Below are 11,432 nucleotides of genomic sequence, written 5' to 3'. Positions count from 1 at the left end.
GTAATGATTGTAATAGCACAGTGGAGTGTAGTCTCGCGTAGCCAGATCCTTCCCGCCTACATCCTTCCGGCCGTAGCCAGACCCTTTCCACCTACATCCTTCCGGCAGGCTGGAAGTGTTTGCGACCCCGAAAGGATGTAGGCAGGAAGGGTGTGGCTGCACGAAAATAACTGGAGTGCAGAGAACACTAACACTAACCAATGCAACGCTGTTGTTTCCATGTTGACATGTATAGGGATGCCCCATCGAGTGCTTTTCAGCTGCAGACATTACCTGATGATGAAGCCATTGCAGCGGCTGTTTCAACAACTTTACCTACATTTGGTGTTAAAGTCTTGAAGCACCTTCAACTGCTTGTTCTACGCTATTTAGCATGGGGTCGCTATGTTTTTGCTTGTTTTCCTACCGGATTCGGCAAGTACGTCACTTAGTTTTCATGTTCTCCCATTTGTTTGTAGTCTACTGACTGCAAACGGCTTCCAGCGATATTCCAGGAACCATCTGGTGCATGCTGTGTTGCATTTGAAGCCGGTAATAAAAGATCAGGTCGCTGTTTTGACTCGCAATGGCACAGAAGCTGCCATTGTTGGCCAGTCCACGTCTAAAGATGCAGAAATCAAGGCAGGGAAAGTCCCATTAATTTATAGAAGCCCTGAAGTTCTTGTTGGTTCTTCAAAGTGGTGAACGGCACTACAGAGATCCAATCTGTGGCAGTTGTCGTCGATGAAGCGCATACTGTCGTGCAGTAATGAGTTTGAAGATTTAGACTATATTTTATAGTCATGCGGGCCATAGAGAGTTTACGTTCTGTGGATCTGTGGGGTGGAGTGAGCTTGGACTGTAATGATGGTCATGACGACGACCCTTTCCGTGTTTGGTCTAGCTAGTCTCGTAGGTAAGTTGAGACCGTTGTTGGACGTTTCGTGTCTGGCCTTGACGGCAACAGCTTCCACTGCTACAAGAAGCATCCTAAATCAAACTTTGGGTCTACGTAATGCAGTGCAAATCGTCAAGAGTCCAGATAGGCCCAACATGTTATTGTGCATCAAGAAAGTGCATCCAGATCCAGAAACGACTTTCTGTTGAGTTCTCAAAGATTGTGTACTTTGGGAATTAATTGTTCTAGAGTTCTTGTGTACTGCAAACTCAAAATGCTCCTGCATTTTATACACCCACTTTCAGAATTTTTAAGGAGGAAATACATTCTTTCCTGAAAGTGAGAACAGAATGGAAAACCGTCTGATAGAGATGTTTCATTCCACCACACCCGAGACCAACAAAGAGCTCATATTGGAATCACTTTCAGACACCAACGAAAGTGCCGAGTAGTGTTTGCTACCATGCCTTGAGAATGGGTATTGATCAAAGGACTGTATACATGCAGTTCTCCACAATGGCCCCTCCAACTGTTTGGAAGCCTATATGCAAGAGATAGGGCAATGTGGTCGAGATGGGACTCAGAGTCTGCCTCGTTTGTATTGCCATATAGACAACAACTGGCTCACGTTGATTCCAGTATGTAGCAGTATCTGAAGAATTCAAACATTTGTCAGCGACATCTCTTGTTGTCTGCTTTTGAAGCAGCTTCAGCTTCCGTATGCACTCAATGAACATAATAACCGTTGTGATATCTGTGCAAAGACGTGATGATGAGAATAGCTGTTCAGATATCACACTGATGCAGCAAATGCTGCTTAGGGAAGCACTTAATGAATATAAATTGAGAGAGGAAATGCTTTTAGTGTCGTTGGACCAACTATCCTACTATACATGTCCTATTGATATTAGTCATCCCTGAGCCAGGAAGCAGTTGACTGTATTATAGCATACTTGGATACATTGTATAGTGACTGATATCATTCATAGACTTGTTGCCAGAGCTAAGTGAAGCTAAGGCAAAAGAAGTTTTTGATATTATTGATTTGATATTGAATTATAAGCATTATAATAGTGTTGGCTATATCTTGTCAAAGGCACTATTGTAAATGTATAACTATATTGTCTATATATTAGTAGCAACAGACATTCTGTCATTCGGACTTGACTTAACTAATTTGTCTTGCTTGGAACTGTAATGAGCATACGCTAAATTCAGGTACTGTACTACATAAATTATAACCAAAAGGCTAGATTGCGCACAAGCATGTTCACAGTATGTCTTAAATAATTACCCTACTGCTCCTAACGTTCGAGTAATAATCTTTTCGAAAATTTTACCTTGTGTCCGGGACACACATGCATGAAATATTGCAAAAATGGCCACTAGATGGAAGTGTGCAGCTCAAGATGCAAACTAGGAATGTTCAGAGAATTGAACTAGTTTGAAAGAATAAATAAACAATAATTAAATCAAAAAATTAATAATATTGCACATCAAGACCTCAAAAAATTATGATTTGTAAAAATTCTAAGTTATTTGTAGAGCCTCGGAAAGAATTAGTTTTCAAAAACATTAGAAGCAGTAAGGTACTATAAGACTACATGATCCTTACAGCATCACGTTGATCTTTCACTATAAAACACAAACAATCTATTCCATGTAGTTTTGTCTTACCCCTAACATGCCTGACAACTGCTGACAAACTAAACTAAAATTGAAACATTTAAAAATTAGTTTTCGTATCACGTAATCATTGCACTAGCTTGCACTACACAGAGACAGGGTTCATTGTTATTATTATTAAAATACATCTGTGCAAAACCTACTGAAGTAGCTTCCATATTAGTATCAACAGACATTCTGTCATTTAGATTTGACTTAATTAATTCGTCTTGCTTGGAACCGATTTTCACTAAATCTCTGTCATGCAAAATCTCTGTCATGCAATAATTTGGCATGCCTGCCATGCACAGGAGATCCCTCAATCACTTTGAGTCATCCACATGAAACGCATTAATTATTGTATAGGCCTAGCTTTAATTGCACATGCAGTTGCACCTATACGTACATACTTGCACTATAGATAAACCTAAAACTATAAAAGAAGTTACCATAACCAAAACTACAACTATATGAGAAGTTACTAAAGCTAATCCTATACTGCGAAAATTGTTCGAAAAAGTAAAACACCATAACAAAGAAAACCTTACAACAACAAGATTTCCTAGGCAGTCACGTTTGAAACAAGCTGTTCCAATTCCTGGACATGAAGTGTCTGCTTCTGCTTCCTATAATCCAAGTTAGAAGTGAGCTAGCTGCGAGTCTATGTAAGACATCTAGCTCATCTTTGTAAATGTCTTGTATGCTCCTCTAGAGCTAATATGCTCTCATATTCTGTTTCAAAGCTTCATTGGCAGTCAAATGCACACCTTTCTGCTTGTCATCCTAGCATGCTTCCCAAGACTCCCGAGGAAGTTGTAGAGCCACATGCAAATTGTCAAGAACAGTTTCAATGCCTTGTAAAGCACGATCTACCACCTGAGCTGCAGCAAGAGAGACATTAGCACCTTAATTAGCAATCAGTTCCGTGACTATGTTGTTATTATGCTCCACCATTAAGTCTAAAGGAATGTTATTGTCAATGCCTCCATGGAAATTGAAGCCTGTCTTCCAGAGCTGACGATGTACCTCACTACAGCTCAACAATGTCATCTCCAGCTACAAAGTAGGAAGCTTCTAGAGTATACTTTGTTCTTCTAGCCTCCTTGAAGTGTGAAAACTTGAATTTCTACAAACCTCTCCCCATTCATTTCTGAAACTGCGTCTTCAAAATCTCGTTCCAAACGAGCCATTTTCAAAAAAATTAAAAACATAATTAAACATTTTGTCTTCAGTAGCAGTAGTTGAATCAAGAGCGATGTCTGTTTCGTCAATATTTGATTCATCATTGTCAGAAATGAGAAGTAGATGCACGTTACTTTCATGTTCACAACGGGCAAGCTTAGACTGGAACACTAAAGTACACTCAGGGTCACGACATAGCCAAAATCCTGCCTCATTTTCTTGAATACATGAATGATGATTGCTCTTGTTGTTGCTGCATTGAGTGATGGCTTTCATTCTCTACGTGACTAAGTACTGAGCATTGTCTACTGTCACTGGACAAAGATTTCATTGCATGTTGCTCTCCTGACATTATTGAATGAGCAACGTCAGTCTGCACAAGAAGACATGACGTCTGTTGTCTTTGTACCTGCAAAGTTCCAGTCTTCCAAGAAGAGATCATACACTGGCACGTAGCTTCTCAAGCTTTGCTGACTGATAGACAAAATTTATTAAACTAGTAGATGTCATGCATTCTACTCACACTGCATGTTGCAAGAAGACACAGTAGTCAGATTTGGTTGTTCAACTGTACTTTCTGAATGTTCTGCAACTTCTGGGAAACCAGACTGTACAGCACTGATCAAGGCTGAAGCATGTTTCTTGGTTTCTATCCACTGAAAAACATACTTGTCCACCATGACCAAGACTTCGTCGTGAAACCAAGTTGCTTCCAATTATTTAGACATCCCAGGAGAACCAGCCAAATCATCAAATCCTTCAATTTGAAATGAGTGACAGCTGCTGCCAGATTATAGCCATCCAAAACAGCAATTACAAATGATCTACTAGATCGGTAGTGCTTATGGGTATATCTCTTCCAATGTCCCTGCGGTCAAGGCGGTTTCCTAAATAATAGAAAATTCCCACATCGTTTGTACTTTGAGTATCATAAAACTTTGTATATATAAGGTTTACAAAGTTCATACTGCAATGAAATTCCTGAGCATAAGTAAATACTTCCTCAAGCCTTTCATAAGATGCTGCACCATTAATGACTGCCAACTGAAAACTCCGGATTCTCAGCAGTCAGTTGACCACCACCGAGCTATAGTAAACATACGTTTGATTTACATGCTCCAAATTTTCACCATGTCTTGCTGCTTATTTTCATCAAACTCAGGGCCCAAACAGTTTCTTATAAACTTCTTACCAGCTTGCTTCGTATACTTGGTGTTCAATATGATTTATAACATATTTTGCAAAATGTGAGAAAGCAGGCAGGTACTTGGTGATGATCCTCTACACCATAATTGCAAATTCTTTTCTCAGCCATGCATGGTCATCCAACGATGGCAAGAAAGCAGTGTCTGGAACAGACAAAATAGAACACCTAGGCCTTGCAGTTGGCAGATGGTAGTCAACAATTCGTTCGTCTGTAGCAATCATATTAAACCAATGCAAAGACTTGTTTCTCCTGTCAATAGTCATGTTCTTGGTCTTGATTAAAATGTCCAAATTGTCTCCTGTCAGTTGAAAGCATAAGGTCTCCAAGTGTGGCATCTGCTCTGAGCCTTCTTCAAGTTCCCAACAAATGGAAGAAGAGTCAAAGGTCTCACTACCAAAGGTGTTGCCATTTCTTGTGCTATCAAAAATGTGAAAGACTACATGTGATAAACAGTCAGAGGTCTGTGGCAGCAAAGATTGATTGTGGAATGACTGGCATTGCTTTTCAAGCAGAGCACTGAAGTGTTAAAATTTCCTGACATTGACTTTACCTTTCAAAGTGTCACCTTATGAGACATACTGTACAAACACCCAACCGGTTCAGTCTGTTTGGCTCCTGAATTGAAAAAGATCATGCTGACTACAGATTGTAAAGCACCATAGTAAGGATTTTGAGCTTTAAGCAGACTTGCTGCTGCCATACATACATGTGCTTGAAATTTCTCATTGGTGTCAATTAAAGTCATATTAAGACTGACAGACTCTCGTAAGACTTTCCATAATGTACTATTGTAGCTGCTATTGCCTGTAGTTCATAAACAGTTTTCTGTACTGTCAATGATGTCATACCCAAATATGAAGAGTTGCAAAATGAACTGTGAGTAGAAGATCTGCATATTTCTTAACACTCTTTGTTGATAATATTGCAAATTCCCTTGATCAGAAAGGGCAAAACATCAGAATTTTTCATAGCAGCTCAAGCAATCCTGTCAAGCTTCACAGTGGCTAAAGCAAGTCCCAGGTCATGGTATTAGTTTGAAAGGATGACATCACTTGTTTTGGATGGGTACATCACCTGCACCTAATTGAGTACCTAGACAACAATATAGTCAATGGGCACAGACGCATGGCACAGCCTGCACGTTTACCTTCACCTAGACTAAATAGACTCAGTCGAAAAATTTGCCTGACCAGGTCTTTCATCACACAACACAGCTACTTCATTTACTGTATTGTACGAACCGGGCACATGCAGCATAGCAAATTCTGATTTTGAAGCAAGCGAGAGCATACACCCCATTTTACTGGTGGCTAAAACCGAGTTGGTATAGCGCTGGTATGTTCAGCTACTGTTGACATTGACAAAGGTGTGAGCAGAGGCAGTGCAGCTGCCACAATGGCTGAAGCTCCTGCAACAAATAGCTAATTAGTATTGACCAGAGTGAGCTAAATGACTCACAATACTCTTAAGTGGTCGCTGAGGCAAACTACGAATGGGTCCTGCAATACGTGAAGGCGGTAAAGCCATTGCGAAACGTACACAATGAGGTGTCACAGACTTCTTCGCAGCAAAGTTCCAGCAAAGAGGGACGGACTGTGCGATGTTGTCCATGAAAGGGCAATGAACTGCAGCACCAGCAGTCTCTCACGAGGGTCAAATGTCCACACACATATAACTCAGACGACCGCAATGATCAAATACAAAGAGTAACAATTAACCTTTCGTCACCAGCCATCGGGAACTGGCCGTCACGTCTGATTTCTGGACAGTGGATCAACTTGCTGGAGACGCTATGACTCCTATCTTGAACCTCCAACAAGACAGTGTCTTGTTGTATATCAACTTAATGGACTCCTTCGTGGCTTCAAGTTTGTTTCACTCGCGTTTGAAAGTCAGCAGTCTGCTTCGAAACGAACCACATACGTAGTGTGAAAGACCATCTGTGTCACTGATGTCTAATCCGGTAGCTTGCTGAAGCTTTGTGAAGAGATCCTGGCTTGTTTGAAACAAATTGTGTTTGCTTTGAGAGCTCAGAAAGAAGTTACCACACAGCACGCACTTGTCGGCTGCAAGAAACTTCTTTGGCATTCGAGCTGTGGACATTATACAACAACCGCACTATGGATCTAAAGGTTACTACTACTCGGTATTTGATTGCTGTATGTGGTTATATGATTGTCACTGTTTCTAATGAACGTGGTATTATGTTAAGATTAAGACGAACACTGCCTTCTTCCAAAGTCAATTACAATAGAGCTGTCTCCAGACTTCTTTCTTCTCTCCTCCCACTGTCCCCTCATACTCTCCCCTCCCATCATCACGTGCAGAAAGCAGCCAAGGCTATTGCATTAATTAAATAATTAATATCAATAAGTTGTGCATTGATATCAACGCTATAAAATTAATCCGCCTATAAAATTTTAAAAATCGCAATCTGGAGATCAAGTCCAGGGAGATCAAAAAAAGTATTTGGAGTGTCCCAACTTTCGCCAGATTTTCAAAGGGCATAAATAATGTCATTGGCAGGTACACGCAAGCAGGTAGCACATACTTTACCAGATTGCGCCTTACTCTGACGATTCTGTGACATCTACATGATCCTGGGCTGCGGATTTTCTGTCGGATAGGTTAATATGATAGTCTAGCATGAAAGCAGAACCTTGATTTCTCTTTCAATTGGACCGGTACACCGAGCTCCAAAAACCCTACTGATACAAAGCATGTGATTACCCATAAATTGCAAGACCTGTATTCGACTGTTCGAATTTGTTTACTCTTGCCTTCAGGTCTAGTGCCACAGTGACACGGATTTTACGTAAGACCCCGGGTCACTTGTTCGCTCGTTGATAGCCTACTGACGGCAATATTAGAGTACACTGACACAGTATTCTCACCTAAAGGTATCGAGAATTGACTTCTGCGACTTCCTTTTCATATCCGTTGAATGTGCATGTCACGTGAGCTGTAGCGACGAGGAACTGCGAGGCCTAAGGGAAGCGCGCTGTGGTCAGGCAAAACCGTGTACATGTACAGACATGAGCATAATTATGGAGCCAACCTGAGCATGTGACTGCGTTTACAGTGACAGCTGCATGCACTTTGTAGTAAATGAAAGCAAGTCCTAGAGTAGTGACGCAATGGCTGTGATTGTGCCATCAGCATGTCTGAGAGTGAGGGTGATATGACGTGTGAAAGGTTGAGTATATTTTTCTTGTAAACTCTCTATCCAGCTTTATCTTAATTCTCTGGATAGTCCCAAACAAACAAGCCAACTATTAATTAATCAATCGTCGTGTCAAACATAGACACATGCAGTTCTAATTAGGCATTAAGAAATGAATTCTAAAAGTCAAAAGAAGCCACAAATCATTAGCAGAAAGTTCTTTCTTTTATTACATTGAGATCAAATGTCTTTATTCATCATGCATCCATACTCTCCAACGACGCGGTTTCTCGTTATTCCTGTTTTGCTAAACTGCAACAGCTCTAACCTCTTCATTCATCCTGTCTTGCTGAACTGCAACAACTGTAGCTAACCTCTTCATATCAACGTGATTCAGCACTGCTGCCTGCACCTGCAAGAGCAAATCTGATGTGCTTATCCACAGTAACTCTGTGCTTAATACTAGACTTGAGTGTCCGAGGTTATTCAGTGCTTGGAGACACTGGCATACTGAGAATAACCGTACCGCAAAGTATCGTATTCGAAAGCTCTATTCAGACAATGACGTTCTAATAAAAATTAATAATTAATGACTTTTATAATGCGAAACAAGTTTTGAAAACGTGACACTGATATCTACGCAGCGGCACTGGTGTCGATCACAATTTCATAATCTGTAGATCTAGATTTGTATCTTCTAGCGGTTAATCCTCCCTTGCGGTATCAACCCTATTTCAATGGTATCTATTAACAGCAGACACAGCCGTAAACCAAGACAGAAAAAGATTGCTGACTAAGATTAGATTAGTAGTGTACGTAAGGTACAGTAATTACTGCACTCTATTGTAGCACGCCGCTACACTGCGAACGGCTGCGGTCACTCGTGGTGTGCAGGAACGCGAGGCCATGCTCGCTCTGCTCAGATGCCGTTTGCGATGGTTGTCGAGGCGATTTGCTAGCAGAGCGACTGAAATCTCAAGAGAGAGTTTTCCGTTTTTGACTGGCTCAACCTCTACCACGGACACGCGTCGGCAGTGCTAGGGCCCACGACGACGGAACAAGTGTCGTTTGTGTTGAAGTACTGTAACGACCGTAATCTGTCCTTGGTGCCCCAGAGGGGTACCTAACACGGGGCTAGTAGGCGGGAGCGTGCCCGTGTTCGACGAGGTCGTGCTGTCGATGTCTCTTATGAATAGAGTAATTGATTTCAACGGTGCATCGTGAGTTCTGACATGTCAAGCCGGATGCATTCTTCAGAACTTGGATGCGTTCTTGGAAGAGAGAGGTCACTTGATGCCGCTAGATCTCGGAGCGAAAGGAAGCTGTCAGATAGGAGGGAATGTGGCTACAAATGCGGGAGGGATTCGTTTGCTGCGCTATGGTTTACTTGGCGGAAGTGTTCTGGGTGTCCAGGCCGTTCACGAGCCGAGGTGTGTTAGTTCACAACTCTGAGCAGAAGAAAATAACCTTCGACGAATTTGGTGACATCGAATGCTCTGGCGTTGAGCCCAGTTACCTGCCATCACAATTCGAGATTGCCTTCGTCAAAGAGAATGTCAGCAAGTCTGGTCATGTCGTTTGTATACTCTCCCGATCCTTTGGTCTGCAGAAAAACTACTTTGTGGCTCTGAAGGGCAGTGGTGAAGGAATGAAATTTACAGTAGAGGTGAGGCGTTCATATTTTGTGAGGTGCATAACAATTAGTTAGGCGTGGTTAAGAGTGAGGAGACTTCCCCGATTTACAGTGCTTAATTAGTATAGTAGCTGTGCTCATCAAATATTCGTTTATTGCAGAATGCTGGAACTGACGATTCCTTCAGATTAAAAGTTTTATTTTACTATGAGCGACGATTCCTATTCCAAAGTGCATCGTTTCCAAGCACTATTTGGTGATCCTCGATACCTTGCATTTGATTCCCAAGGAGTTCAAGTGACTGTTACAGACAAAGACTCAGAAAGCACAGTCTTTGACTTATTAATGTGATCGCAGTAGTTTGATCAACGAGGGTATGTCTAGCGATTTACGTAAAAGTGCTTTTTAAAGCGTCTGTTTTGATGGATTTAATAGTTTCTTCGTTTTGCTGATTAGCTAAGCTTCTTTAGTTGATTGAATTGCCATGAACTGAACATTGAATAAAAGAGAATTGCTTTGCTACTTACTAGTGATTTTGATCAGCTTGTGGTACTCACCTTGCAGTCCATGTATACGCTCAGTTCAGGAAACTGTATTATCAACTTGCTTTTAAGTATCAGGGCGGTCATTATTAAGTGTCGGGGCTGGCAAAATTTGCCAGAGGTTTGCATAGTTTGATATGTGACCCCTGCAAAATATGCCTGCTAAAAACTTCTTCCCCCCACTGTCTGTCGGTTAACTCTATTGATGACCGCCATCTATGTGAATAAATATATGCAGTAAATAAATTCACATAGGTATGTACAATAAAAAGTAGTCTGTTTCAGGGTTCAAGTGTGGCCTAGGCATGATTACTAAAGTTGGTCATTTCCATTCAACCTGCTGACAAAACTAGTAAAGCTAGAATTGCCGCTTTCAGCAATGCAAGCATGCAAAGCCCCTAGAAATAAAGATACTGTTCTTGCATGTGCAAAGCCCCTAGAAATAAGATACTGTTCTTGCATACAATCTATATATGATTGTATATAGTATACAGATAAAAACCCTGAAAAATTGTGACCCACCAACAGAGTATGACCCAAATGCTTAGTGATTGACCCCTGCAAATCGCTGAATTTCAATTAAACTTATGTCTGCCACGCAAAATTTGCCAGTCCCCACAGACACTTAATATTGACCGGCCCTTACTACTGTACAAGTCTCTCAATCCCGGTATGTTTAATTAACTAATGTCTTGTCATCCTTGTGTCATTGACATTATTTGAACGTTCTTCCCGAGTTGAAACAAACCATGCACACTGTGCTATGGGAACACTCTAGTTGCCAGACCATTGGCTGATATGCATCGGACTGTTTAACGATGTTTTCTCACATTAAAAGTTTAGTTGACAATACAAGTTGACGTAAAAATATTTTGCCATTTTGTCACAAGTGTTAGGCACTTCTATTCAGTAACAATGTGCTATGCATGCAGCAGTTGAAACACATCGCACTACATTCATGCAGGCACAAATGAGAAAAGCAAACAAGATGTTCATGAATCAATCTGCGTTCCATCAATGTAACAAATTGCTCAATGGACTTGCAGTCTTTACGGTCTCTTTGCAATCTACATACTTGAGATCGACACATGATTGCCAATCGACTCAGTGTAAAACTGAGGCGGCATCACATCTAACACATTGTCACACTGTAGGCCATTCCA

General features: G+C 41.2%; 1 protein-coding gene across 1 annotated transcript; it reads left to right on the top strand.

Annotated features, from left to right (window-relative positions):
- The first annotated feature begins 8,992 nt into the window (after positions 1-8,992).
- Positions 8,993-10,268, top strand: LOC134191368 (uncharacterized). Its single transcript, XM_062659979.1, has 2 exons — positions 8,993-9,760; positions 9,889-10,268. The coding sequence occupies exons 1-2, from the start codon at positions 9,434-9,436 to the stop codon at positions 9,985-9,987; spliced, it is 426 nt and encodes a 141-aa protein (XP_062515963.1). The 5' UTR covers positions 8,993-9,433; the 3' UTR covers positions 9,988-10,268.
- Positions 10,269-11,432: the final 1,164 nt, after the last annotated feature.

The sequence above is a fragment of the Corticium candelabrum genome, chromosome 15, assembly GCF_963422355.1.
Source record: "Corticium candelabrum chromosome 15, ooCorCand1.1, whole genome shotgun sequence".
In the NCBI taxonomy this organism is placed as follows: Eukaryota; Metazoa; Porifera; class Homoscleromorpha; order Homosclerophorida; family Plakinidae; genus Corticium; species Corticium candelabrum.
This window is presented reverse-complemented; position numbering and strand designations above follow the sequence as displayed.

What these genes read in the sequence shown, in the direction of transcription:
- LOC134191368 (XM_062659979.1), top strand. Translation starts at nt 9,434, where the DNA reads ATGTGGCTACAAATGCGGGAGGGATTCGTTTGCTGCGCTATGGTTTAC. An exon ending in GAATGAAATTTACAGTAGAG is followed by an intron (nt 9,761 to 9,888) that starts GTGAGGCGTTCA and finishes CGTTTATTGCAG; the next exon opens with AATGCTGGAACTGACGATTC.